Source organism: Hippocampus guttulatus, chromosome 3 (assembly GCF_054856545.1).
Source record: "Hippocampus guttulatus isolate MCC_2025c chromosome 3, RoL_Hgut_1.0, whole genome shotgun sequence".
In the NCBI taxonomy this organism is placed as follows: Eukaryota; Metazoa; Chordata; class Actinopteri; order Syngnathiformes; family Syngnathidae; genus Hippocampus; species Hippocampus guttulatus.
In genome coordinates, this window is record NC_141263.1 from 5015642 (window position 1) to 5039060 (window position 23419).

Sequence of the window (23419 nt, forward strand, 5' to 3'; positions counted from 1 at the left end):
AATTATGGGAAATATTTTTTGCGTTCACTCTTATCTATTCACGATCACACATTATTACAGTGTTTAAATTTGTATTTCTATAGGCTAGGTTATTATGTAAGAGATTTATAAAATTATTCAAGTTACTATATTACTGTGCATTAATGACGGTGTACCACGTCACGCAAATAACAACACGGACCTTACGAACAGGTTTCGGAATTTCACATCCCTCGCTGAGGTGTCATACTGGCTAAATGCTAATTTTGTTTAGTTTAATACATCGTGTGTGTGAGTGTTTGAGTGAGTGTGTGTTATGGCTTATTCGATGACCTCTAGATTTGTCTTGTATCGCCGTTGGTTATCAAGAATAAGCAGAACTGTCTCTGCTAGCGGTCAGTGTACAGACACAGCTGGTGGACAATTCCTGCTATACACTGTAAAGGTTACCGTGCAACAGTCTAAAAAGTGAATGTCTTGTTTTATAGACCGTGGTCAAAGACGTTTCTGTCCGTGTCAAGATGAAACACCCTTTTCTGCGTAGGTAACACTACACACTGACAGACTCGAACATTTGAATTAAAGTACACTACTGTACTTATATAATACTGTACTAATGTAGACTAATGTAGTAGTAATAGCACTTGTAAAATTCTTTAAGTGGAATTTCAGAGGAAACAATGGTTGTAGGTGAAATACTGCTGTTGTTTTAAAGAATTCTGTTGCTTCAGAGTAAATATTTTTTTGTGGTGGGCGGAGTGGTTAGCACGTTCGCTCCACAGTGCAGCGGTGCAGGGTTCGATTCCGGCTCCGGCCTTCCTATCTGGAGATTGCATGTTCTCCCCGTGCCTGCGTGGGTCGGTACTCCGGTTTCCTAACACATTCCTAAAAAAGGTTAATGGACCACGTCTAAATTTTCCCTAAGTGTGATTGTGAGTGCGAACGGTTGTCTATGTGTGACCTGCGATTGGCTGGCAACCAGTTCAGGGTGTACCCCGCCTACTCCCCGAACACAGCTGTCATGGGTTCCAGCACACCATGCGACTCTCATCAGGAGAAACAGATTACAAAATGGATGGATGGATGGATGGAGGGATGATTGGATAGAAAATGTTGCATTGATTTGTGATCTATTTGAGATTCAGATACTGTACACTAACAAAGATATATGTACTCTTGCTATAATTTGCCAAATAGGGCTCGGCTGAGAACCACCAAAGAGTTGATATTGCAATTTCCTAGGAATGTTGTAGAAGTGATCAAAATGTAAACATTTGCAGATATTTATAGAAATAAAGTGTTGTACATTTACTGTATATCTGTATACACACACACACATATATATATATATATATATATACATATATAAAATACACTATATATATATTTATTTCTATAAATATCTGCAAATGTTTATTTGCAAGACAATTTTGATCACTTCTACAACATTCCTAGGAAATTGCAATATCAACTCTTTGGTGGTTCTCAGCCGAGCCCTATTTGGCAAATTATAGCAAGAGTACATATATCTTTGTTAGTGTACAGTATATATATATATATATATATATATAGAGAGAGAGAGAGAGAGAGAGAGATAGATAGATGCTGGCAGGGAGAGCCTACATGGAACTCCATAACCAGGTGGCTGGCATAGTCTACCGAGACATCTGTGCGCAGTATGGACTGGAAACCCCAAGGTCAAAATGGGAAACACCTCCGAAGGTGGTGGAGAATGACAGAGCGAAGATCCTGTGGGACTTCCAGATCCAGACTGACAAGATGGTAATGGCGAACCAACCAGATATCGTGATCATAGATAAAGGGCAGAGGAAAGCCGTTGTAGTGGATGTAGCGGGTGTGATCAGGTGTGACGTGCGATAGAAGAGTTTCAGCCAAGATGAAAGGAAGGGTGTATAAAACTGTGGTGAGACCAGCCATGCTGTTTGGACTGGAGACAGTGCCACTGAAGAAAAGGCAGGAAGCAGAGCTGGAGGTAGCAGAGATGAAGATGTTGAGGTTCTCTTTGGGAGTGACCAGGTTGGATAGGATCAGGAATGAGTATATCAGAGGGACAACTCATGTTAGAGGTTTTGGAGAGAAAGTCAGAGAGGCCAGACTGAAATGGTTTGGACATGTCCAGAGGAGAGAGGGTGAATATATTGGGAGAAGGATGCTGAGTCTTGAACTGCCAGGCAGGAGGCCGAGAGTAAGACCAAAGAGGAGGTCAATGGATGTAGTGAAAGAGGACATGAACATAGCTGGTGTGAAAGAAGAGGATGCACAAAACAGGGTTAGATGGAGGCAACTGATTCGCTGTGGCGACCCCTAAAGGGAAAAGCCGAAAGGAAAAGATGTGTGGATCAAACTGGTAGCCCTTTGCATTGTTCAGTTCCCAAGCAGTAGCTCTCAGTTCCAAAAGATTGGTGACCCCTTGGTGTCCAGAGAATAATATAATACTGTCTTGAGATCGTATTTTTGTATGTAAAATCTCCAAGGCTGGAACCGGATTTAGATTTGACACCTTTCTTAACCCCTATTCTTTAGGCTACTCTGGTTCCTCTTTGCAACATTTATTCCATATTGTAAAATAGCACAAAAAGCCAAAGAAAAATAAAAGTGAATCTGATGACGCTCATTGAAATCACGTTTTGTGAAATTTGCTGATGTCTGATGCATGCACAGCATACTCTATACGGTGGTTTGAAGTTTGTGCAAGTTTAGAGGCATGCCATGGGAACTTGCAAAACAAAATCTCTGGATTCTTCAGCTGTTTTCCCGGATAATGAATTGGACATCTGGCGTTTTCACTTGAAAATCACTGTAAAGTAGAGATAGTCTACCGAACTGGCGAACTCAGTTTCATATTCCCATGACCAATCTATCTGCACACACGTTATGCTTTGTGCCCCAATGCTTATTCCTTAAATGAATATTGTTTGAGGTTGAATCAGAAAGCAATCTTATTCTTTTCATTGTCCCAGACAAACCAACTTTCCTCGGTGGAATGCAACTCAGGGACTTTTCTCCCGGGGTGGTGGGGCAGCTGCCGAGCAGCAGACCTTGAAAGACATCGCTAAGAACATGCTAGAGCACAAGTACAAGAGAGTGGTGGTGATGGCAGGGGCAGGGATTAGCACTCCCAGTGGCATCCCCGATTTCAGGTAAAATGATTCACCATGCTTTCTTCTCCACATTTTTTTTTTGTTTACATAATTCACTGTTTATTCTGGGATCTTTGATGAATGGTCATTTCCTCGGCAGGTCTCCCGGTAGCGGTCTCTATGACAACCTGCAGCAGTATAACCTGCCTTATGCTGAAGCTATTTTTGAAATTGCGTTTTTTCATCACAACCCGAAACCATTCTTCGCCCTGTCCAAAGAGTTGTATCCAGGAAACTATCAACCTAATCTCACGCACTATTTTGTGCGGCTGCTTCACAAGAAGGGTCTTCTTCTCAGAATGTATACACAGAATATTGACGGCCTGGAAAGATGTATGGATTCATTTTTTTTTCATCTCTGGCTATTCTGATTTATTCCTTTTGAAAAGAAGGACATTTTACAACATGTAGCTGCATTCCCCTTCAGTGGCCGGGATTCCCCCCGAGATGCTCGTGGAGGCCCACGGTACGTTTGCTACAGCCACATGTACTGTCTGCCGAAGGAAATATGATGGAGAGGATCTTCGTGTAAGTTATAAACTTCAATATTTTGTCTCAGTCAATTTCTTAAATTTCCACGCAAAAGAAGTCTCAATGGTGTTGCTTTTCATTAGCCAGACTTGATGAGCGGAGTGATTCCCAAATGCGTGACGTGTAAGGGCGTTGTAAAGCCGGACATCATATTTTTTGGAGAGGAGCTGCCACTTCACTTCTTCAAGTACGTCACGGATTTTCCCCTTGCAGATCTACTGATCGTCATGGGCACATCACTAGAGGTGAGCTCTGTTTTGCAACTTCAAAACCGAATGGCAACCATTTTGATTTAACATACAGTACAGTCATGTGAAAAAGATTGCTTTGTTTTTCAGATGAATGTGATTCCCAACTTTCAATTGTGGCGATGTACTATTTTATGCATCAGTACTAAAAATAACCTAAACAAAAATAAACTTTCTTGTACTTTCTGGGTCTTTGGTCAATTATACCCCTTGAAATGAAATGCACCAAAAATACAAAGCAGTGTCTGAAAAAATAAATGATGCATCTTTAGCACCAGTACAGTAACTTCATGTGATGTAATACTGTACTGTAATTGTATTCATCCATCCATTTTCTGAACCACTTTACTATCACAAGGGGCAAGGGCGTGCTGGGGCCGATCCCAGCTGTCTTTTAATACCTTTCTGATAAGGGTAGGAATAAAATCTGAGCAGTATCAATTTTAGATCAAGTCTGAATTCTTCATACCGTTGTTCATTCTCCTGAAGGTGGAGCCCTTCGCCAGTCTGGCTGGAGCTGTGCGAGGCTCTGTTCCTCGGCTGCTCATCAACAGGGACTTAGTGGGTCCATTTGCAATGGCGAACAGTCGACCCCGCGATGTTGTGCTGCTGGGTGATGTCGTGAATGGCGTGCAAACTTTGGTCCGTGCCCTCGGTTGGACTCAGGAACTGGATGCTTTGATGGTAGCTGCTGCTGAGAAAGTGAGTTCCCATCTAGCTGGCAACTGAAAACACTGACCTCCACAAAGGATAAAGGATTGGTCCGGCAAAGTGATAAGAACAATGAATAGGAAGCTCGAGAGACAGAGAATTCATGAAACATTAACTGACAAATACATTAATTTTATATGTCTTTCCTTATCTGCAGAGTTCAACAAAGTCAAATGAAGAATAATGAGGAAAAATAACAATCAAAGGATCAACACTTTTCCAGAAGACTACGTGGACCACTGATTTCACATAAATGTAGGAACCAAAAATAAAAACCCTTTTTCACGTTGTCTCGTAGATTAGGATCGTTAAGCTGTAAACCAAACAGCAGAGCTCCTCACAGCACTGGATCCGTTCAATGGACTGCAGGAATTGTACACATTGTTGCTGGCTGTCAGACAACATTGCAGATGACAAAAATTAAATCAGTAATGAAACAGTTATGACTTGTGGAGAATATTTTTGGCTAAGCCACATGCTTACATGCAGTACACTCATGATAACATCGTTACTAGACTTTTCGTCTATCTCAAGCAATAATGATTAAGCATCACAGTGTCCAGATTTGAGAAAAATAATACATCTTTATTTTGAAAATCATAGTATGGGTAGGATCTGAACTTTCTGAAATGACACCAGACATTGTAGTTTGGGGGTGGCCCGTTGGTCGACTGGTTCGCGGCGCCTCACAATGCAGAGGTGCAGAATTCGATTCCGGTTCCGGCCTTCCTGTGTGGAGTTTGCATGTTCTGCTTGGGTTTTCTACAGGTACTCCGGTTTCCTCCCGCATTCCAAAAACATGCTTGGCAGGTTAGGGGAAGACTCAAAATTGTCTCTCGGTGTGAGTGTGAGCGCAAATGGTTGTTTGTCTATGTGTGCCCTGTGATTGGCTGGCAACCAGTTCAGGGTGTCCCCCGCCTAGTGCCGAAGACAGCTGGGATAGGTTCCAGCACCCCCCACGACCCTTGTGAGGTTAAAGCAGATAAGAAAATGGATGAATGGATGGATTATAGTTTGGAATATCAAAGAGAGTTGTTAATACATGAGTCAAAATGCTTAAACTGAATTCATGACCTAACAAAGACAAAGATTTGCAGAATGAATCATAACCTTTGGAGAGCCTGTAAATGTTTAAAGCAGGGGTGTCAAACTCGTTTTTGTCTTGGGCCACATTTCCCTTGGCCGTGATGACTGAAACTCTACAAAGAAGTCAAGAATAAAGTTTTATTCAACTATTGTTGAAGTAACTGTAATGTCAGGTTTAGTAACAAGAAAATACTTACAATATGTCACTGATTTATTACATGTGAAAATTTGAATTCTGTTACAGATTTTAGCCAGCATCATGGAAGTTGTCATCTTTGATTTGCTTTCGCGGGACACTTAAAATGATGTCGCGGGCCACATCTGGCCCACAGGCCTTGATTTTGACATCTGTCGTTTAAAGCAACACACCACTGAAAATTCATCATTAGATTAGGCAATGGGTATAAAAAATAATAGTGCCTATATGAATGGTGTCTGATTCCCTGAAAAAAAAAACCTTTACGGCGATTAAGTATCAAAAAAATCGCCATCTTTATCAGTTTTGAGCAGGCTGTGACGAAATGCCTGCTGAAACATTCAGACATTATGGCTGCTCTTTTTGGACTTGTTTAACATACGGTGTCGCCAAGTACCGTATTTTCCACACGAAAAGGCGCACTGGATTATGAGGCGCACCTTCAATGAATTGTCTATTTTGTAATTTTTTTCATATATTAAAAGCACTGCATTATAAGGCGCAATCTACAATGCATCCACTAGATGGAGCCACAGCCCTTCATTTGACTCGAGAGGCGTTCACAACCGCCTCCAAAAAACGTAAATTAACGATTACTTCAAAGAAAAAATCAAATATACAGTAATGCATCAAAACAAAATCAAGCGAGGAAATCACAAAATAACTTCTATAGCCCCCCCCTAGAGAATTTATTTTGGCATTTCCTTGAGCATAACTCCAACAGAAAGATCAGATGTTAGTAAAATGTAGGAGACTGGACTGTCTCAGAAGAGTTTGTTATTTGTTCCTTTGTTGTATACTGTATTCACAAACGAGGAAATCACAAAATAAATTCTGTAGGGGGGTTAGAGAATTTATTTTGTGATTTCCTCGCTTGATTTTCTGTTTTGATGCATTATTTTCAATTTTCGTAGTTTCAATGAAGGAATCGTTAATTTGCGTTTTTCCGAGGCGGTCATGAATGCCTCTCGAGTCGAAGGAAGAAAAAAAGGTAGGAGAGTGACAGACGTAACTGTATTTGTTGAGACTGTGAAAGACATTCATAAAGTGTGCGTTTTAAAAAATTAACACCACAGCTCTCCTTTTTTTCGGAGCTGCAACAAAAACTTATTTAATAAAGTAGCAACACAGTTCACTGAACCAACAGAAAGTTATAACATTGGAAGCATGGCTCCAGGAAGGAGCCATCTTGGAGTCGATGTATTACCGTAATGACCATACACAAGACGCACCGGATTTTAAGGCGCTCGGTGAGCTTTTAAGAAAATGGAAGACTTTTTGGTGCGCTCTATAGTGCAGAAAATATGGTATTGTCCTGAATAAGATAGGGAGACTCCTTACCATATCAGGTTTCATGTTCTCCCTCTGGGAAAGGAAAAAAAATTAGAAACACATTTACGACGGTGGTTGGTGAACGCAGCCAGTCAGCCTACAAAAGGCAAAATCTAAATCTTAATACAATATCCCATAAAAACAATAGATAGTCACGAACGTTTATGTGCACATCTCTTCTCATGCCCCCTTCATAGTCTGAAAATTATCCTGAGAATTACAATATTTTTGAGTTTATGGACGTCGTTAAGCCGTTTCCGCTTCATATGCACTCCTAGAGAGAAAACATTAACGTCAACTACTGCACCTAAACTACGACCAATTGTGAGCAAAATGTATGTGCACATTTCTACTCATGCCCATGTATGAGCATGCACACTTAATAGCCTGAAAATATTACAACAATCGTCCCAATATTTTGGATTTTATAGACGTAATTAAAATGTTATCTAAGAAGAGGCAACTACTTAATGACATTTATAATCTTTTTACTCTTTTGGTCAATAAATGGCTCTTCAGCTCCCTCAAGATCGTGACAGTACTCCTCTAGTGCCAACTCATCAAGATGCATCTTGATCAGTCAACAGACTCATGATAAATGCAACCTTGGAGCCATCTTGGGCGTAGGTGGAAGGTTGCTGGTCAAAATTTTTTAAAAAGTCCTGGCTCACCCCCGTAGCGCAGCCAACAGGGCAAGCGCACCACAGAGCTCTGTTAGCGTGCTTCCCCGTTGACCTAACAGTTGTCCTCGGCTGGCCAAAGCATTCCTAAATTTGTCTGAGTCTGCAGAATCCATGGTGGTCGGATTATTATGTCAGCGTCTGGACCGAAGTGAATAATTATTTTTGGATTGCAGGAATGCAGGCTCAAACAAAGTGCGATAACAAAAATATTTATTTACAGAAAAGTGCACTGACAAGGTACAAACAGAAATCGCTGGTCACAAGGAGCCAGGAGAAACAATGCATAAACAAAAGCGCTATGTCAAGAAGCCAATAATGCAAAGCTAAACGTCAAAAATACCGGTACCAAGAAAAAAATAACAAAGCTTCGAAAAAAAACCAAGAATAATGAGTGACTATGGAGAGTATGGAGAGGTCTAGAAAACAACACTTGAAGCACTACAGCGAGCAAGGTCAATAATCCGACAAGAGTCCTTAAATATATGGCAGGCTGGATTGGTAAACACTGAAGTGCCTGCTGGAGGGAAACGTCCTTCACTGGGTTGTTTGACCGCTGTAATGAAAATCTCCAGATATGCTCCAAAATTGACACGTTAAATGGATCACCGACAGCTTTGCCAGGTTTTGTTGCCTTTAAACCAGCTTCAACATACTGTCTTATGCATGGCTCGACAAGCCATGTGATGATGTCGTCGTAAGTCCTTGTTCCAGCGGCTTCAGTGGAAAGTACATGTTGTCAGAAACGGTCAGAGAAAAGAGGCCCATGATTATAAAGATTTATCTACTCATGATCTGCAGCATAACTTCAGGACAATGGGTGGCTATTTAAATGTATTTTGTTTTATATGTTCAATAAATAAACAAACAAACAAAATCACATCGAATCCAGGATGGACACAGAAGTGCTGGGTTGGGCCAGCGAGCATTCAGGAGATTGTAAGTGTTGTGAATCGTAACATCGCCAATCTTCACGGAAGCAGCAAAAATGTCATCTGTACAAGATTCTTTAATGACACGAAAGGCGGTGATGAACTGATACGAAAAGGAGTTAGGCGATATGTGCAGCTTGCTGATTTTAGCATCGCCAATCAATGTTATGATGCCTGGCAGATCAAGTTAAGATCCTGGTTGATGATGTTAGTCAGGAAAGATTTCCCTACAGAGTCACCCATGAGTGAGTCGTTATTCTTCACCCTGACAGAACCCTGGCCAGAGGTGACCACAAAAAAGCTGCCAACATTTATTACCAATGTTTCCACATAAAATGTGGATGCAGTAAGCACAGTCAGCCATGAATCAATAAACTCTTATTGCTCAGTACAGGGATACTTTCAATTTCAGGACATTTTATCCAACACCATACACAATTGAGAGATTATACTTAGTTTTTGAAAATAAAATGACATGCTACAGTGGTACTATGGGTGGAAGGGGCGTTTCGATAAGTGATCAGTTTCGAGAGGTAAAATGTCATCGTAAAAACAGCTCAGTACACAGTACACCGAATGGGCACTCACACAATCAAATAAATTCCAATATAAGAGCTGTGTCCAACATTTAGCCATTGAAGCCAATGCCCAGCTTTCAGTGGAACATGAATTGAAGCATATATCCATCATTGTCTTTGTAGTGGGATATTCTGTAAGGTAACTCCACTATATCATACTGAGAGCTGTCTCCAATACTTGAAACTCAGTCTAATGTTGAAGGCCCCACTGTGCTAGACTTAGTTCTGAATCAGGGAAAATTGCAAACAGGTTTGAGATGTACCTAAATTGAGATCTACCCATTCCTTGTATACGCAAAAAGCTACATTTTGAGTGACCTTGATGTGCGCGCCTGGACTGATCACCAGTCAGTGAAAGGAATGGCATGCACATGTAGGCAAAACTAGTGCTACCCTATGTTCATAACCAAAAAATCGTGACTGAAATCATTTGAAACTAACAAAAGTAAAAAGAGAGCATACAATTGCTCAGCAAAGGCCTCATCTGACCAGGGCACTCAGTGCCAATCCCACTTCGAATTTCCTGTTACAACGTTTCCATTTTCAAAGCACATCCGCAACATCACTATTATCCCGACATCAATGTCCTTTTGCCAAGCTGCGCACTGTCACAATATTGAGAGAAAAACACGTTTTAAAAAGGTTTCTCACTAGTTGAGCAGATTTTGGCCTTGAAATCATCTTTCTTGGCAGACGTCCCTTTTCGTAGATATGCACAGAAGATAAAAAGCTCCTTAAGACAAGCTCTCCAACGGCATGCCTCTGATTTGTGACTGTCTGAAACCGATTGTGCTTTTCTGTTCTCGCAGAAAAAGAACATTACCAAGTGACAATTTTGTGGTATGACAGATTGATGCATGACTGTATGTAGATTGTTTATGAGCACTCTACAATCAAAACAATCTCCACCAACCACCCACATCCTGACCAGTTGACAATGCAAACGGTCATAGTATTAATCAGACCAAGCACGTGGAGCAGCATTTTCTGAAGCATTTCTTGAAAAATTTCTTGAACTCTGTGTTGAAGATGGTGTAGATTATGGGATTGAGGGCGCTGTTGACGTAGCCCAGCCAGGTCACCGTACTTGTTAGTCCGGGAGGGATCTCACACCTCAAGCACACAGCTCGAGTGGTATGGACCACAAAGAATGGAGTCCAGCAGAAGAGGAAGCAGCCTGAATGAAAGTGTAAAAGCAGTATTATTACAAATAATTTATCATAGACTTGTCTAATGATCAATTGTTTCACACAGAAATGCATAAATAGTCGATAGCTCATTCACTCTGGTGAAGTAATGGAAGAACATACAATGCCACAGATTTCACAGCCTGCCAAACCACATTGAACAACATTGGTGCAATTGCATCCCTTTGTTCCATTTAGGACATGAACAATGCTGTATTTATATTGCACTTATATTGAACTGTATAGTTCAGTTCTTTTCTGAAACATTTATTTTGTGCAACGAAACACTTTACCCCCCCCCAATTTTGCTGCTGTAGACTGCAAATTTCCCGAGTGTAGGACAAATAAAGGTTATCTCATCTTATCATAAGTGGGAACAGATAACGAAAAATGTATACGACAATGCAGGTGACGAAAAGGGAATGGAATATTATGCAAGCAGTTTTATTTATGTCGCATATTTCATACATAAGGCAACTTAATGTGCTTCATCCAACCAAAAGTACAACACCTAAAAGCATTTCTATTAAAAGGAAAAGCAAAGAGAACAAACATAGCATACTAAGAATTATTAAAAGACTGGAGACAACAATTACAATCAATACCTTTTAATTTAAATATGGGGGGGCCATCATTTTTAACCTGGATTTAAAAAGATTGATACATAGGGCAGACTTTACTTCTGTTGGCAGTTTATTCCACTTGAGCGCAGCATGTCAGCTCAATGCCACTTCACAATGTTTGATTTGAAAGTAGGGCTCAACTAACTGACTCCAATCTACAGACCTCAGAGCCCTAATGGGTTGAAATGAAATGAGCTTTTCTTTAATGTATCCCTCTATCCATTTTCTAGCACTTAGGTTGGGCCGCGGGCGTAGCAGTTTTACCGGGGAAGCCCAGACTTGACTTTCTTCAACCACTTCTTCCAACACTTCCGGGGGGATCTGAAGGCGTTCCCAGGCCAGCCAGGAGACATAGTCTTTCCAGCATGTCCTGGGTCATCCCCTGGGTCGTCCCCGGGGACCAAGAACACCTCACCAGGGAGGTGTACAGGAGGCATTCTAACCAGATGCCCGAGCCACCTTATCTGACTTCTCTCACACACACACACATACAATATATCTCCACATCTTTACAATGCCAAACATCACAATATGTACAAAAAACCCGAAACCAAACAAAAACTCTATACAGTATAACTATGGCTACGTTCACACCGCACTAAAAAGACCTTTGCAAATTCACAGACAATTGTCTGTATGGTCTAAACCAAGCACTCTCGCCCTCACGCATCAATACCAAAGAGGTTGGTGTGTGGCATTAAAGAAGAACATTTCAAGTATTTCAGGATATGGCCAAAAGAAAAAAAAACAGTGACCTTTACCTTCCAATGCATCAACTAAAGAAGTGAAAATAGCGAAACTCACCGACGACAACAGGCAACACCCTCATGGCTTGCCTTTCCCTGCTGTTGATCTTGGCTCCTTTCTTGCTGTGCTCTTCTTGTCTGTAGGTCACTGTGGGTATGGAGTTCTCTCCATACTGACGAGGGTAAGGAATCTCGTACTTTATGCAGTCATCCATATCGTCAAGCCGTGATTGAGCTAAGTCCCTTTCAATCATCCTAGGTAGAGGCATCGACAAAGGCCCAGGGATGGCGCCCGCCAGCGAGGGCACGGCGGTGGAGATGACCGCATGCTGCAGCTTTCTGCAGGCTTCAATGCTGCTGCTCAATTTGGCCTTGCGAGCCACCTCCCAGCGCCGCAGGCCGCGAAAGACACCAATGTATAACAGGACCATGATGGGGCAAGGAATAAAGAAGGAGCAGATGGAGGAATAAACAACATAGTTATCGTCCTCAAGTTTACACTTGCTCGGTTCACGGTTAGGTACATTGTTGATTCCAAAGATAACAGGTGAGGCCACAGCTAGGGCGAGCAGCCAGGTGCCTAACAGCAGGATGAGTTGACGGCGGTCCACATGCTTGCGGTTATAATTTAGAGGAATGGCCACTGCTATGAACCTGCAAAACAAAACAAAAAATTGTGACTGTTATTATTTTCAGTCCAGGGTGTAAAGTCAGTTGTGATAGGCTCCAGCTCACGCATAACTTTAATGAGGACAATTGGTATCGAAAATGGATGGATGGATGGATAGAAAATCACATCGGCTGGAGAATCTTTTTTTTCTTTTCAAATGGGAACTGGCATTTTTACTCGCTGAATTAGAAAACAGATTCTGTTAACAACTCTAAAAGTGTCCATCCTATTTTCTCTTTAGAGACTTGCAGAGGAAGCGGTGCCTCATTGCTGCCCCTTGTGTTCTATTCCCTGCATGTGAAAGGTAAAAAAAAAAAAAAAAGACTTCAAATTATGTTCCATTTTAATTCTACAGTCTGTGCTTTACACTGATTTTCTTTTTCACAGAAAACAAACTACCACTGAAGCAGGGGTCGCCGAAGACTGGCCCAAAGACAAAATGAACGTCATAGCGCTACCCATCATCATGTTTTTCTCCTATTTAAAAACATCAACTACACCGTCAGCTCCTCCAGCAGAAGAGTTCCAGAGTGAAGCTAAATCCTGTACGAGTTAAGTGAGTGCCGCTTTCTAAGCCACCAACAAAAGCTTCTTCACCTCTCTCAAAAGGCAGTGTTGACGAACGTTAATTACTGTCTATGGTTTTTTAATTAAAGATTTATATAAACATGTGTACTGTTGTAATGTTTGTCTCAAATGTGTAAAGTATAAATACTGTTTACATATTTTAAATATGCTGGTACCTGTGATGTTTCTTGCTTGCAATAACATCAATGATCAGACAGACAACTGTCATGATTCTGTTTGTGATCAACAGGTGGCACTGTAGGGCTCTCCCTGCAGCTGCACACCTGTTGGTCGTTATGCAATTATTGCTTTAAAAGGACTCCCGGCACGACCACTCGGTGTCGGGTCATTGTTTGTTTGTGTACCTGTCATGTTTGTGTTTTTGCTACTGTCATGTTTGTTTTCAGTCATGTTTTGGTCACTGTTATGTTTTAGATTCAGTCATGATTTTTGTTTGATACTTTGCACTTTGTTTTGGATGTATTTTTCTCTATGTTTTAATACAATTCTTCAAGTTCACCCTGCTCCTCCCTCCTACCTGCTTTTTTGGGTCCTCCACCACCACGCAACGTGACAGACAACGACATCAATGACAGCGGCTCTTCCCATCCAGCTTACTCCCGCATGTACACACAGTTAACTGGTCTGTTGTTAACTGCCTATAGTCTCAGACCTTCACCAACAGAGGTTGCTAACATATTGTGGAACAGTAGTGACATCCCGGCTCACATTTAACTGTATGCAAACATTCGTAGGGGTTGGAGGGGCAAGTCCTACTTCATGGTTATTCACTTTTCGCAGGGGGCGCAGCGCGGGGAGGGGCAGGTAGGGGCGGCTTATTCCGGTAGAAATTAACGAGGGATTGTTGTGTGTGTATATACCTGTGTATATGTATATGCATAAACACACGTGTGTGTGTGTGTGTGTGTGTGTGTGTGTATATGTGTGTGTGTGTGTGTGTGTGTGTGTGTGTGTGTGTGTATGAGAGCGGCTGGATAGCTCAGTTGGTAAGGCATCGTTTTGGCATACGGGAGACGGTGGTTCGAATCCCGCTTGGGGCAAAAAATAAATAAATGAGCACATAACACCATCCAGTGTGGGTCCTTGGGTTAACATATCCTTCAGGTGCTGGGGAACCAGAGCACCTTGATGAAAAATGGGCTACTGGAACAAAGCGGAGATGGGCGAGATGCGATAACATGGCTCTGTTGGAATGCTACTACTCAAGCAACCCTAGTCAGAGGGGTTACATGCAGAGAATGTGGGCTAAATGGTTACTTCGAAACCCACAGTCACGGTTGACCACGAAACAACTTGTAGCTCAGTGTTCCAACATCCACAAACGGCAACTGCTGTCACAGCTTGAGATTGATGAGGTACAACGCAGGTTCCATGGTGAAGGGCCCCAGGCTGCCAGATCAGAGGAGGAGGTCATACCAGAGATTGGGAGGCAAGCCCCAATCAATGCAGATGATGAGATTGGGAGGCCAGCCCCAATGAATGAAATGCTGAGCGAGGCAGCAACTGACCTGAAAGCTAAGATCATGGCGAGAATGAAAGCTGGGCAACCTAGAAACCAATTACAACGGCTATGTGAAGTACCACCTGAAAGTCTCATGGAAAGTGTGAATGCAGCACTGAGGGCGATCCCTACCGTAACGATCACGGAAAGCAATGAGCTGATATACGCTTCAGCATCAGTGATCCTAGAGATGCTTGGCTATAAGAGCAACCATGGAAGCCATGAGATACGTTACCCACCATGGAAAAGACGGTTGGAGGCTAAGATCAAGGCAGCTCGGAAAGATGTGAGTCAATTGACGGAGGCCCAGAGAGGTGTGATGAAAAGGCCGATACCCGAGAGGTACATCCAGATGACCATACCTGTAGCACTCGAAACTGCCAAACAAAGGCTCCGAGCCTTGTCCAGCCGCCTAAAGCGGTACACGAAAGAGAATGAGGCCAGACGAATAAACAGGCTGTTCGCAACACAACCTGCGAAAGTGTATGCTCAGTGGCATGGTCCTAACAACAGAGCTGACCCACCAAGACTGGAAACTGAAAGGTACTGGAAAGGCATATGCCAGAATGCGGTTGCACATAACAGCAGTGCACAATGGCTGACCTGAGAGAGGAGCACAGCAACCTCCCTGAACAGAACCCAGTTACCATAACAGTGGCAGACATACAGGAAAGAGTCTCAGATATGAAGAACTGGACAGCACCAGGCCCGGACATGGTCCACACCTACTGGCTAAAGAAACTCACAGCACTCCATGAGCGCCTAGCAGCACAAATGAACCAGCTGCTGAGGGATGGGACTCACCCAGGATGGCTAACCGAAGGGCGAACAATCCTGATCATGAAGGATCCCTCAAAGGGTGCAGTCCCATCCAACTATCGGCCAATAACCTGTCTCTCCACAACATGGAAGCTCATGTCAGGCATCATTGCGGCTAAGATAAGTGGACACATGGATCAATACATGAGCGAGGCACAGAAGGGCATTGGTAGAGATACCAGAGGAGCCAAACATCAGCTCCTGGTTGACAGAACAGTCGCACAAGACTGCAGGTCCCGACGTACCAACCTGTGCACAGCCTGGATTGATTACAAGAAAGCCTATGACTCGATGCCACATACATGGATCACTGAATGCTTGGAGTTGTATCAGGTGAACAGGACCCTAAGAACCTTCGTTGCGAATTCGATGAGGATGTGGAAAACCACACTTGAAGCCAATGGCAAGCCACTTACCCAAGTGTCCATCAAATGTGGCATATACCAAGGTGATTCACTCTCCCCACTGCTGTTCTGCATAGGACTGAACCCCCTAAGCCAAGTAATCACCAAGACAGGCTATGGATACCGCCTCAGAAATGGAGCTACAATCAGTCACCTCCTCTACATGGATGACATAAAGCTGTATGCTAAGAGCGAAAGGGACATAGACTCCCTGATCCACACAACCAGGGTCTACAGCAGCGACATCGGGATGTCATTCGGGCTTGAGAAATGTCGTCGGATGGTGACTAAGAGAGGAAAGGTAGTCTGCACTGAAGGGGTCTCACTCCCTGAAGGAACAATAGCAGACATTGAGGACAGCTACAAGTACCTCGGTATACCACAAGCCAATGGCAACCTCGAACTGGCAACAAGGAAAGCGGCTACGGCCAAATACCTCCAGCGAGTGAGGCAAGTCCTAAGAAGCCAGCTCAATGGCAAGAATAAGACCCGGGCAATAAACAGCTATGCCATGCCAGTGAACAGATACCCTGCAGGAATAATAAGGTGGCCAAAGGAAGAGATTCAGACCACGGACGTTAAGACCCAAAAGCTCCTAACCATGCACGGAGGGTTCCATCCCAAATCCAGCACCCTGAGACTGTACGCAAGCCGAAAGGAAAGAGGCCGGGGACTAGTGAGTGTGAGAGCCACTGTCCAGGATGAAACATCCAAGCTCCATGAATACATCAAGGAGAAGGCTCCAACGGATGACGTACTCAGAGAATGTCTCAGACAATGGGGAACAGAAGATGAGGCGCTGGAAGAGGGACCATCATGGGAGGACAAGCCCCTACACGGGATGTACCACCGGACCATAACTGAAGTGGCCGATCTCAAGAAGTCCTATCAGTGGCTAGAGAGGGCTGGCCTGAAGGACAGCACAGAGGCACTCATCCTGGCTGCTCAGGAGCAGGCCCTGAGCACCAGAGCCATTGAGGCCCAGATATACCACACCAGACAAGACCCAAGGTGTAGGTTGTGCAAAGAGGCACCTGAGACGATCCAACACATAACTGCAGGGTGTAAGATGCTGGCAGGGAAAGCCTACATGGAACGCCATAACCAGGTGGCTGGCATAGTCTACTGAAACATCTGCGCGGAGTATGGACTGGAAACCCCAAGGTCAAAATGGGAAACACTTCCGAAGGTGGTGGAGAATGACAGAGCGAAGATCCTGTGGGACTCCCAGATCCAGACTGACAAGATGGTAATGGCGAACCAACCAGATATCGTGATCATACGTAAAGGGCAGAGGAAAGCCGTTGTAGTGGATGTCGCGGTCCCAAGTGATGGAAACATCAGAAAGAAGGAACACGAGAAACTCGAGAAATACCAAGGGCTCAGAGAGGAGCTGGAGAGAGCCTGGAAGGTAAAGGTGACAGTCGTGCCTGTGGTGGTCGGAGCACTCGGGGCAGTGACCCCCAAACTAGATGAGTGGTTGCAACAGATCCCGGGAACAACATCGGACATCTCAGTCCAGAAATGTGCAGTGCTGGGAACAGCAAGGATACTGCGCAGAACCCTCAAGCTTCCTGGCCTCTGGTAGAGGACCCGAGCTGAATGAGGGACGGACACCACCCGAGGCGGGGTGAGACGAGGAATTTTATATACTGTATACAGTATATATACTATATATATATACAGGTATATATATATATATATATATATATATATATATATATATATGTAAATGTAATGAATTTGAAAAAAAATAAGTACAAAATAAAATGGATGAATTATTAGTTTGTCAGGTGGTTCTATAGCGTTGTACAGCAGTGACCCTGAACAGCCAATTTGTCATGACCCATGTTTTTGTTGTTTAGATTATGCTTAATTTAGCTTCATTGTGTGTCATATTTTCTTGTGTTGCATGTTCAGGTTTTGTCATGCTGGTTAACTTTTTGTTTCCACCTGTTTGAGTCATCCCTGTCCCTTCTGTGAACCAATTGACTTCCTCAGCCACTCGTGCTTTTTCCTAATGTTCCTTGTTGTCTCATCAGTTTGCTCCTATAGAATTCCCTGGTTTCTTACAGTCTTTGTTGCTTCATTGCTTGTTGTTGTTGCTTGTGTTCCTGTCAGATGTCACATATCCATGTCATATTCTGTTGCCAGTCGTGGTCTATTTCCAGTGTCAATTTGTTACACTAAAACTTGTTTTTTGGATTTAGGCTAATTTAGTGTTGTACATAATTCCATGTACCGGTACCTTGTTTGGCTTTATGTTCTTTTGAAAATCAATTGATTCCTCATGCTTCGTTGCACTTGCATCTACCTCTACCTTAAAGATACTTGACTCAAAAGACGTTTACGGTACCATGGTTTCAAACAAATTGTTCTTCATGGAAATTGGTAGTCAAGCTCGACTGCACATGACCGGTACCAACAGGATTGGATTTAACAATCCAGCACCATGCACTGTAGAAGTGGTCCTCGACATTTCAAAGTTCTGAATGGCACACAATATATATATATATATATATATATATATATATATTTTTTTTTTTTTCCAGCAAAGTATACAGTACACCATTAGTCCATTAAAGGATTCTCCCGGTTGTTTGTGGAGGAAAACTTTTTCATACAGCTCTTCAATTGGATTTTATCATATACTCTTAAATAGTGGTGGGCAAACTACTAACCCGGATCCGGCCCGTTGGTCTGTTTAATCCGGCCCGCCGAAGATTGGTGCACAATTTAGGTTTGATTGCATTCATTTCGTTTGGACTTGTAATGACAGGTATTTCAACACCAGGTGGCGGAGTTACTTCAACTTGCAGAGCACAGGGAGGGAGGGGAAGACGAAGAAAGAGGGAGAGAGTAATGACCATGGAAGGCAAAGTGATATGTATCTGATTAAACGAAGCGGGTAACAAAGTACGAAACATTCAGGAGATGCCTGGAGTCGGAAAGACTCAAATCTACGAGACTTTGAAAAACAAGAAAGCGATTCTTACTCAGTCCGATTCTGGCAATTTCCATGCTCAGAGTGAATTGCTTGTGGCTCGAGTAAATGAACATTTCCTAGAATGGTTTGATTGTTAACATGTTAAAAACTTTCCGCAAACTGGACCGCTAATAAGAGTCGGAGAGCAGTCAAATGTGTAGAGCGTGAACAACAGGGGGCTCAGTACACATCCTTGAGGAGAACCGGTGCTGAGTGTGATGGTGGAGGAGAATGTTACATTATTACTGGCATACAAAGACATTGTGCTATCTTCGTTATTTTCTACTTCTAACTTTTGGTCCGGCCCTCCACAATATTTTCTGCTTCTCATTTGGCCCCCCCGGGAAAATAATTGCCCACCCCTGCTCTTAAGTGTACCCAGTGAAGTGCCTCGTAAAATGTATTTTCAGTCTGACTCTTGAGATACGCGCATTCTTACCTGTCCACACTGATGGCACAGAGGTTGAAGATGGATGCCGTGCACAGCATCACATCCATGGTCATCAGGCCATCACATACAAACATATTCATTGACCAGACTCCACCCTGGAACTGCTCGCGCGCACACACACACACACACACACACACACACACACACACACACACACACACACACACACACACACACACACGCACACGCACACACACACGCACACGCACGCACACACGCACACACGCACACACACACACACATTAACTCAGTGGTTCTTAACCATGCCCGCTTGGCCATCACTGGCTGGTTCATTTTGTGCACAAGTAAAAAAACTTTTACTTTATACTTATACTAGTTGTGTTTACTTTTTTCTGTTTTTAATAAATGTGGGTTTTTTTGTCTTGAATTTGTAAAAAAAAACATTTATTTTTCACGAATGAAGGGTTCGGTGAATGTGCATATGAACTGGTTGGGAATGGTACCTCTAACAGGTTAAGAACCACTGCATTAACTGCTAAAAATCTTAGCAGCCACAAGAAAAATCTATAATCCTCTTTTTTCTTGCAACACTACAGCCTCAATTAAGGAAACATTGTTCCAGTGGAATATTTCTTTTCTGCATAGCTTCCCTTCCATTTTTCCCAAAATAACTTTTCCAATGTCGAAGTTGGTAAATGCCAGTGTTGTGTCCAAGGACCGGCAACCCGAGGCCAAGGCCAAGGCCAAGGACTTGACTCCGAGGCCAAGGCCAAGGCCAAGGACAAGGATCAGCATGCATTTATTAAATGCATGCTGATCGACCACCATTATTTATTTTAACTCATTCTATTTTTTTCTATTGTGCATTTTCAGTCTGAAAAGGGCGGCATTAATAAAGTTTGTTTGACTGACTGATATGAAAATCATCTGCCAAGTGCAGTGCACAACAATAACAAGATCACAGTTGCAGCCAATTAAAAAGGAGGTGCCACCAGTGTTCCCTGAGTCCTATATTTTTGCAGACAGGTGACTTTTAACACTTAATGGGAGGTGTGATTACATAGCCTTCACACGTCTGAGCATATATGAGTCATACTTTACTTATAACCATTGTGAAGTCAAATAAGGGAGCAGGCAGACTCTAATTCGCTGTGGTTTTATTCATTGGCGGCTTCAATGTAGTAAAGTAAACAACTTTGTCTGGTACTGTATTATAACATACGAAAAAAGCAGTTTACTTGATAATTACTGTCGTGTACGCTCATGTAAAATCGTGTGCGTGTGTATGTGTGTGTCTATAGCTCCTTCATATAACTTGTAGGGTGGAGCCTACTTGAGTTTTACCTCTGCGTAAACGAAGAGTGGCAGAACCAGAACCGCCAGCAGCAGGTCTGCAAACGCCAAACTGACGATGAAATAATTTGTTGTAGTTTTTAAAGCTTTCTCCGAGTAAACACTCAGGCACACGAGCACGTTGCCGAAGATGACGATCATGATGAGTAAGATCCCCAAAACAAGAGCTGGGTAGCTGTGAACCACCGGAACCACCAGCTGCGTAAGGTTGATAAAATCCGAGCAGTTGTCCAACATGATGGTGAAAGCATACGAAGAACGAGTTTAGCCGGTGTTGCTTTCATTTAGGAATCGTGTCCATTGGGCATAAGGGAAATTCGGCTGTGCTGAGGAAGCGATCCGGATCGACACTGACTGGAGTCGGAGAGCGCTGCGCGTACAAAGACGCTCAACTCACGAGTGAACAGAACCAAAACACCGTTTCGCCATCGATTTGGACAAGATGCAGCGAATGCTGACGACACGGTTCGGCATCCCCGCCAAAGTCTCGTGATTTACGAGTATTTTATCGGCTGGGGCGGCGGACACCTATTTGTGCTGAAAAAAAAAAAAAAAGAATCTCATTTGCTATGTTAGTCGACTCATTGCGTCGATTCTATTTAAGAAAAAGTATTTATGAGTATTATGAATACTTGTATATTCGAAGTGTAATGTAAAAATACAGTAATGGTTACAGTATATATCTTCTTTTGTTTCTATTCGAGTGCCACTTTTTGAGGGACATGTACTGTAAGTGTCACCTAAGGGGGCACATGACAGACATTTTTTGTTACAGTAGGTATGGATGAGCAGCCAATGAATGCAGGCAAGTGAGGCCGGTGTGCACTCACAAATACATTTCACGAAAAGAAAACAAACGACAACGTTTTTGCATTGATCAAAAATGCTACTTCGTAAAGAGTCTGAAACAACATGATTCAAAGAATAAAGTAATAAACACTAGGATAAAACGACTCGACTTAGCTCGACTTGACACCTTTGGAAAACCAACCTGAATGAAACAAGATGTGACTAGGACAATGAGCCAAAAAAAAAAAAGATTAAAAGGAAACTAAATAAAAACAAACTGATGAGACAATGAGGAGAACCTGGACAAGACAAAACTGGCTGAGGGAGTTGACACAAGGAAACGCGTGGACAAGCACAAGTGGACACAATAAAACTTCACAAGACATACAGTGACAAAAAGGGCACCGGGAAAACTTAACCAAGCAAAACTCATCAAAACCAACTCAAACCCAAATCATGACAAGGGCCCTATAAAACAATACTCTATTTTCAGTTTCCGAAGTGAGCGGCCCAGTGACTCTGAATAATTAAAATACTAATACAGGTAATAATAAGATAAGTGAATGAGGACCAACAATCAGGAAGCATGATTACCGATTGATTGAATACTTTAAATCACAGATGTCAAACTCTGGTCCTCGAGGGCCACTATTGTTAATATTTTGAAAGACAGGTGTCAATCAGGATCGTTATCAGGCTCCTGCAGAGCTTGCTGATGAGCTGATCATTTGAATCAGGGAAAGATAGAAATGTTGTTTGTCAGCCAGTCCAGTGTGTACCCAGCCATGACCATAACAAGGACAAGGCGGTACAGAATCCGGATAAAAATGATGAATGTATAATATAATGACATTAAATCGCACAATAGTGGGGTCACACCCAGAAAGTCTCGTGCTTTTGGTCCGAACAAGGTTTGCAATGTCAGCAAGTAGGTGGCGGCGGGACGCTAGCTGCTCATTTCCCGGAATGGTTTTAAAAAGAGGAAAAAGTGCCTTCCACCGTAAAACAATGATTCTCATGCAAGACAATGCACCAATCCTCACTATAGAAAAGCTATGTCTGCAACGGGAAAAACAGCAGAACCTCATTAAAAGGAAAATATATGAGGTAGGACGGCAGTATTTTTCCCAACAGCGACTATGGGAGCCAATTCTTGCACCCTTAAAAGATATACAGGCCGAAACAAAAACCTAAACTTGAATTTCAATGGATGAAAGCGTTGTTAAGGGGATATCAAAGAGAGGCTTTTGAAGCTACATGTGAATACTGATGAGACGGTTTGGTCTCCTTGCTAGTGTCTAACGACTAATGAGTCCGACCACTGACACAGATGATTTTTCTTAGAAATCATGTTGCTTTCCTCCACCTTAAATCATCATGACAGAAATCTAACAAGTTGTTTACATCCTCTTTGTTTTTTGTTTTGTTTTTAAGCTGTTGAGATTACTAATTTGAAATATTGTGCGAATTTTTCCCCTCCAGCCCCCAAAAAATAGAACTGGCGATGATCAAAAATGTTATTCGCTGGAAATGCCGTTGGATAGTTTGGAAAAGGAACCAGAGCATACATAATTTCTATGAAACACATTTTTATTTTATTGTTACAGCCATGGCAAAAAAATAATAATTAAGAGACCACCCTTTGTTTCTTCAATTTCCTGTTCATTTTAAACAACTCCAGTACAACCAAAGGTACATTTGTTTGGACCAAAATTTCAATGACAACAAGAATAGCTCATAAGAGTTTAATTCAAGAGCTTCTTCTTCTTCTTCTTCTTCTTTTCCTCACGGCTTTTCCCTTCAGGGGTCGACACAGCGCATCAGTTGCCTCCATCTAACCCTGTTTTGTGCATCAAGAGCTGATTGAGACATTTTACACAGGTTCTTTTGATAAAAACCAAATCAAA

The 23419-nt window shown here is 42.6% G+C and overlaps 2 protein-coding genes across 5 annotated transcripts; one reads left to right on the forward strand and one right to left on the reverse strand.

The window, feature by feature from the left end:
* The first annotated feature begins 1 nt into the window (after nt 1).
* On the forward strand, nt 2-12964 carry sirt3 (sirtuin 3). 4 transcript variants are annotated; one of them, XR_015100387.1, is made up of 8 exons: nt 2-220; nt 468-523; nt 2961-3140; nt 3241-3473; nt 3568-3668; nt 3755-3916; nt 11475-12172; nt 12250-12964. XR_015100387.1 is itself a non-coding variant. In XM_086106289.1 (8 exons), exons 1-8 carry the CDS (start codon nt 296-298, stop codon nt 4812-4814), a joined length of 1047 nt encoding a protein of 348 aa, XP_085962415.1. In that variant the 5' UTR covers nt 23-295; the 3' UTR covers nt 4815-5073. The 4 variants fall into 4 exon arrangements, 1 of the variants encoding a protein (XP_085962415.1); XR_015100386.1 differs by having other exon boundaries at nt 3-374; XR_015100385.1 differs by having other exon boundaries at nt 11-374; nt 468-519.
* On the reverse strand, nt 8121-21265 carry drd4b (dopamine receptor D4b). Its single transcript, XM_086106291.1, has 4 exons — nt 20715-21265; nt 19398-19510; nt 12049-12644; nt 8121-10611 (listed from the first exon to the last, which is right to left on the reverse strand). The coding sequence occupies exons 1-4, from the start codon at nt 20958-20960 to the stop codon at nt 10394-10396; spliced, it is 1173 nt and encodes a 390-aa protein (XP_085962417.1). The 5' UTR covers nt 20961-21265; the 3' UTR covers nt 8121-10393.
* Between the last annotated feature and the right edge of the window lie 2154 nt (nt 21266-23419).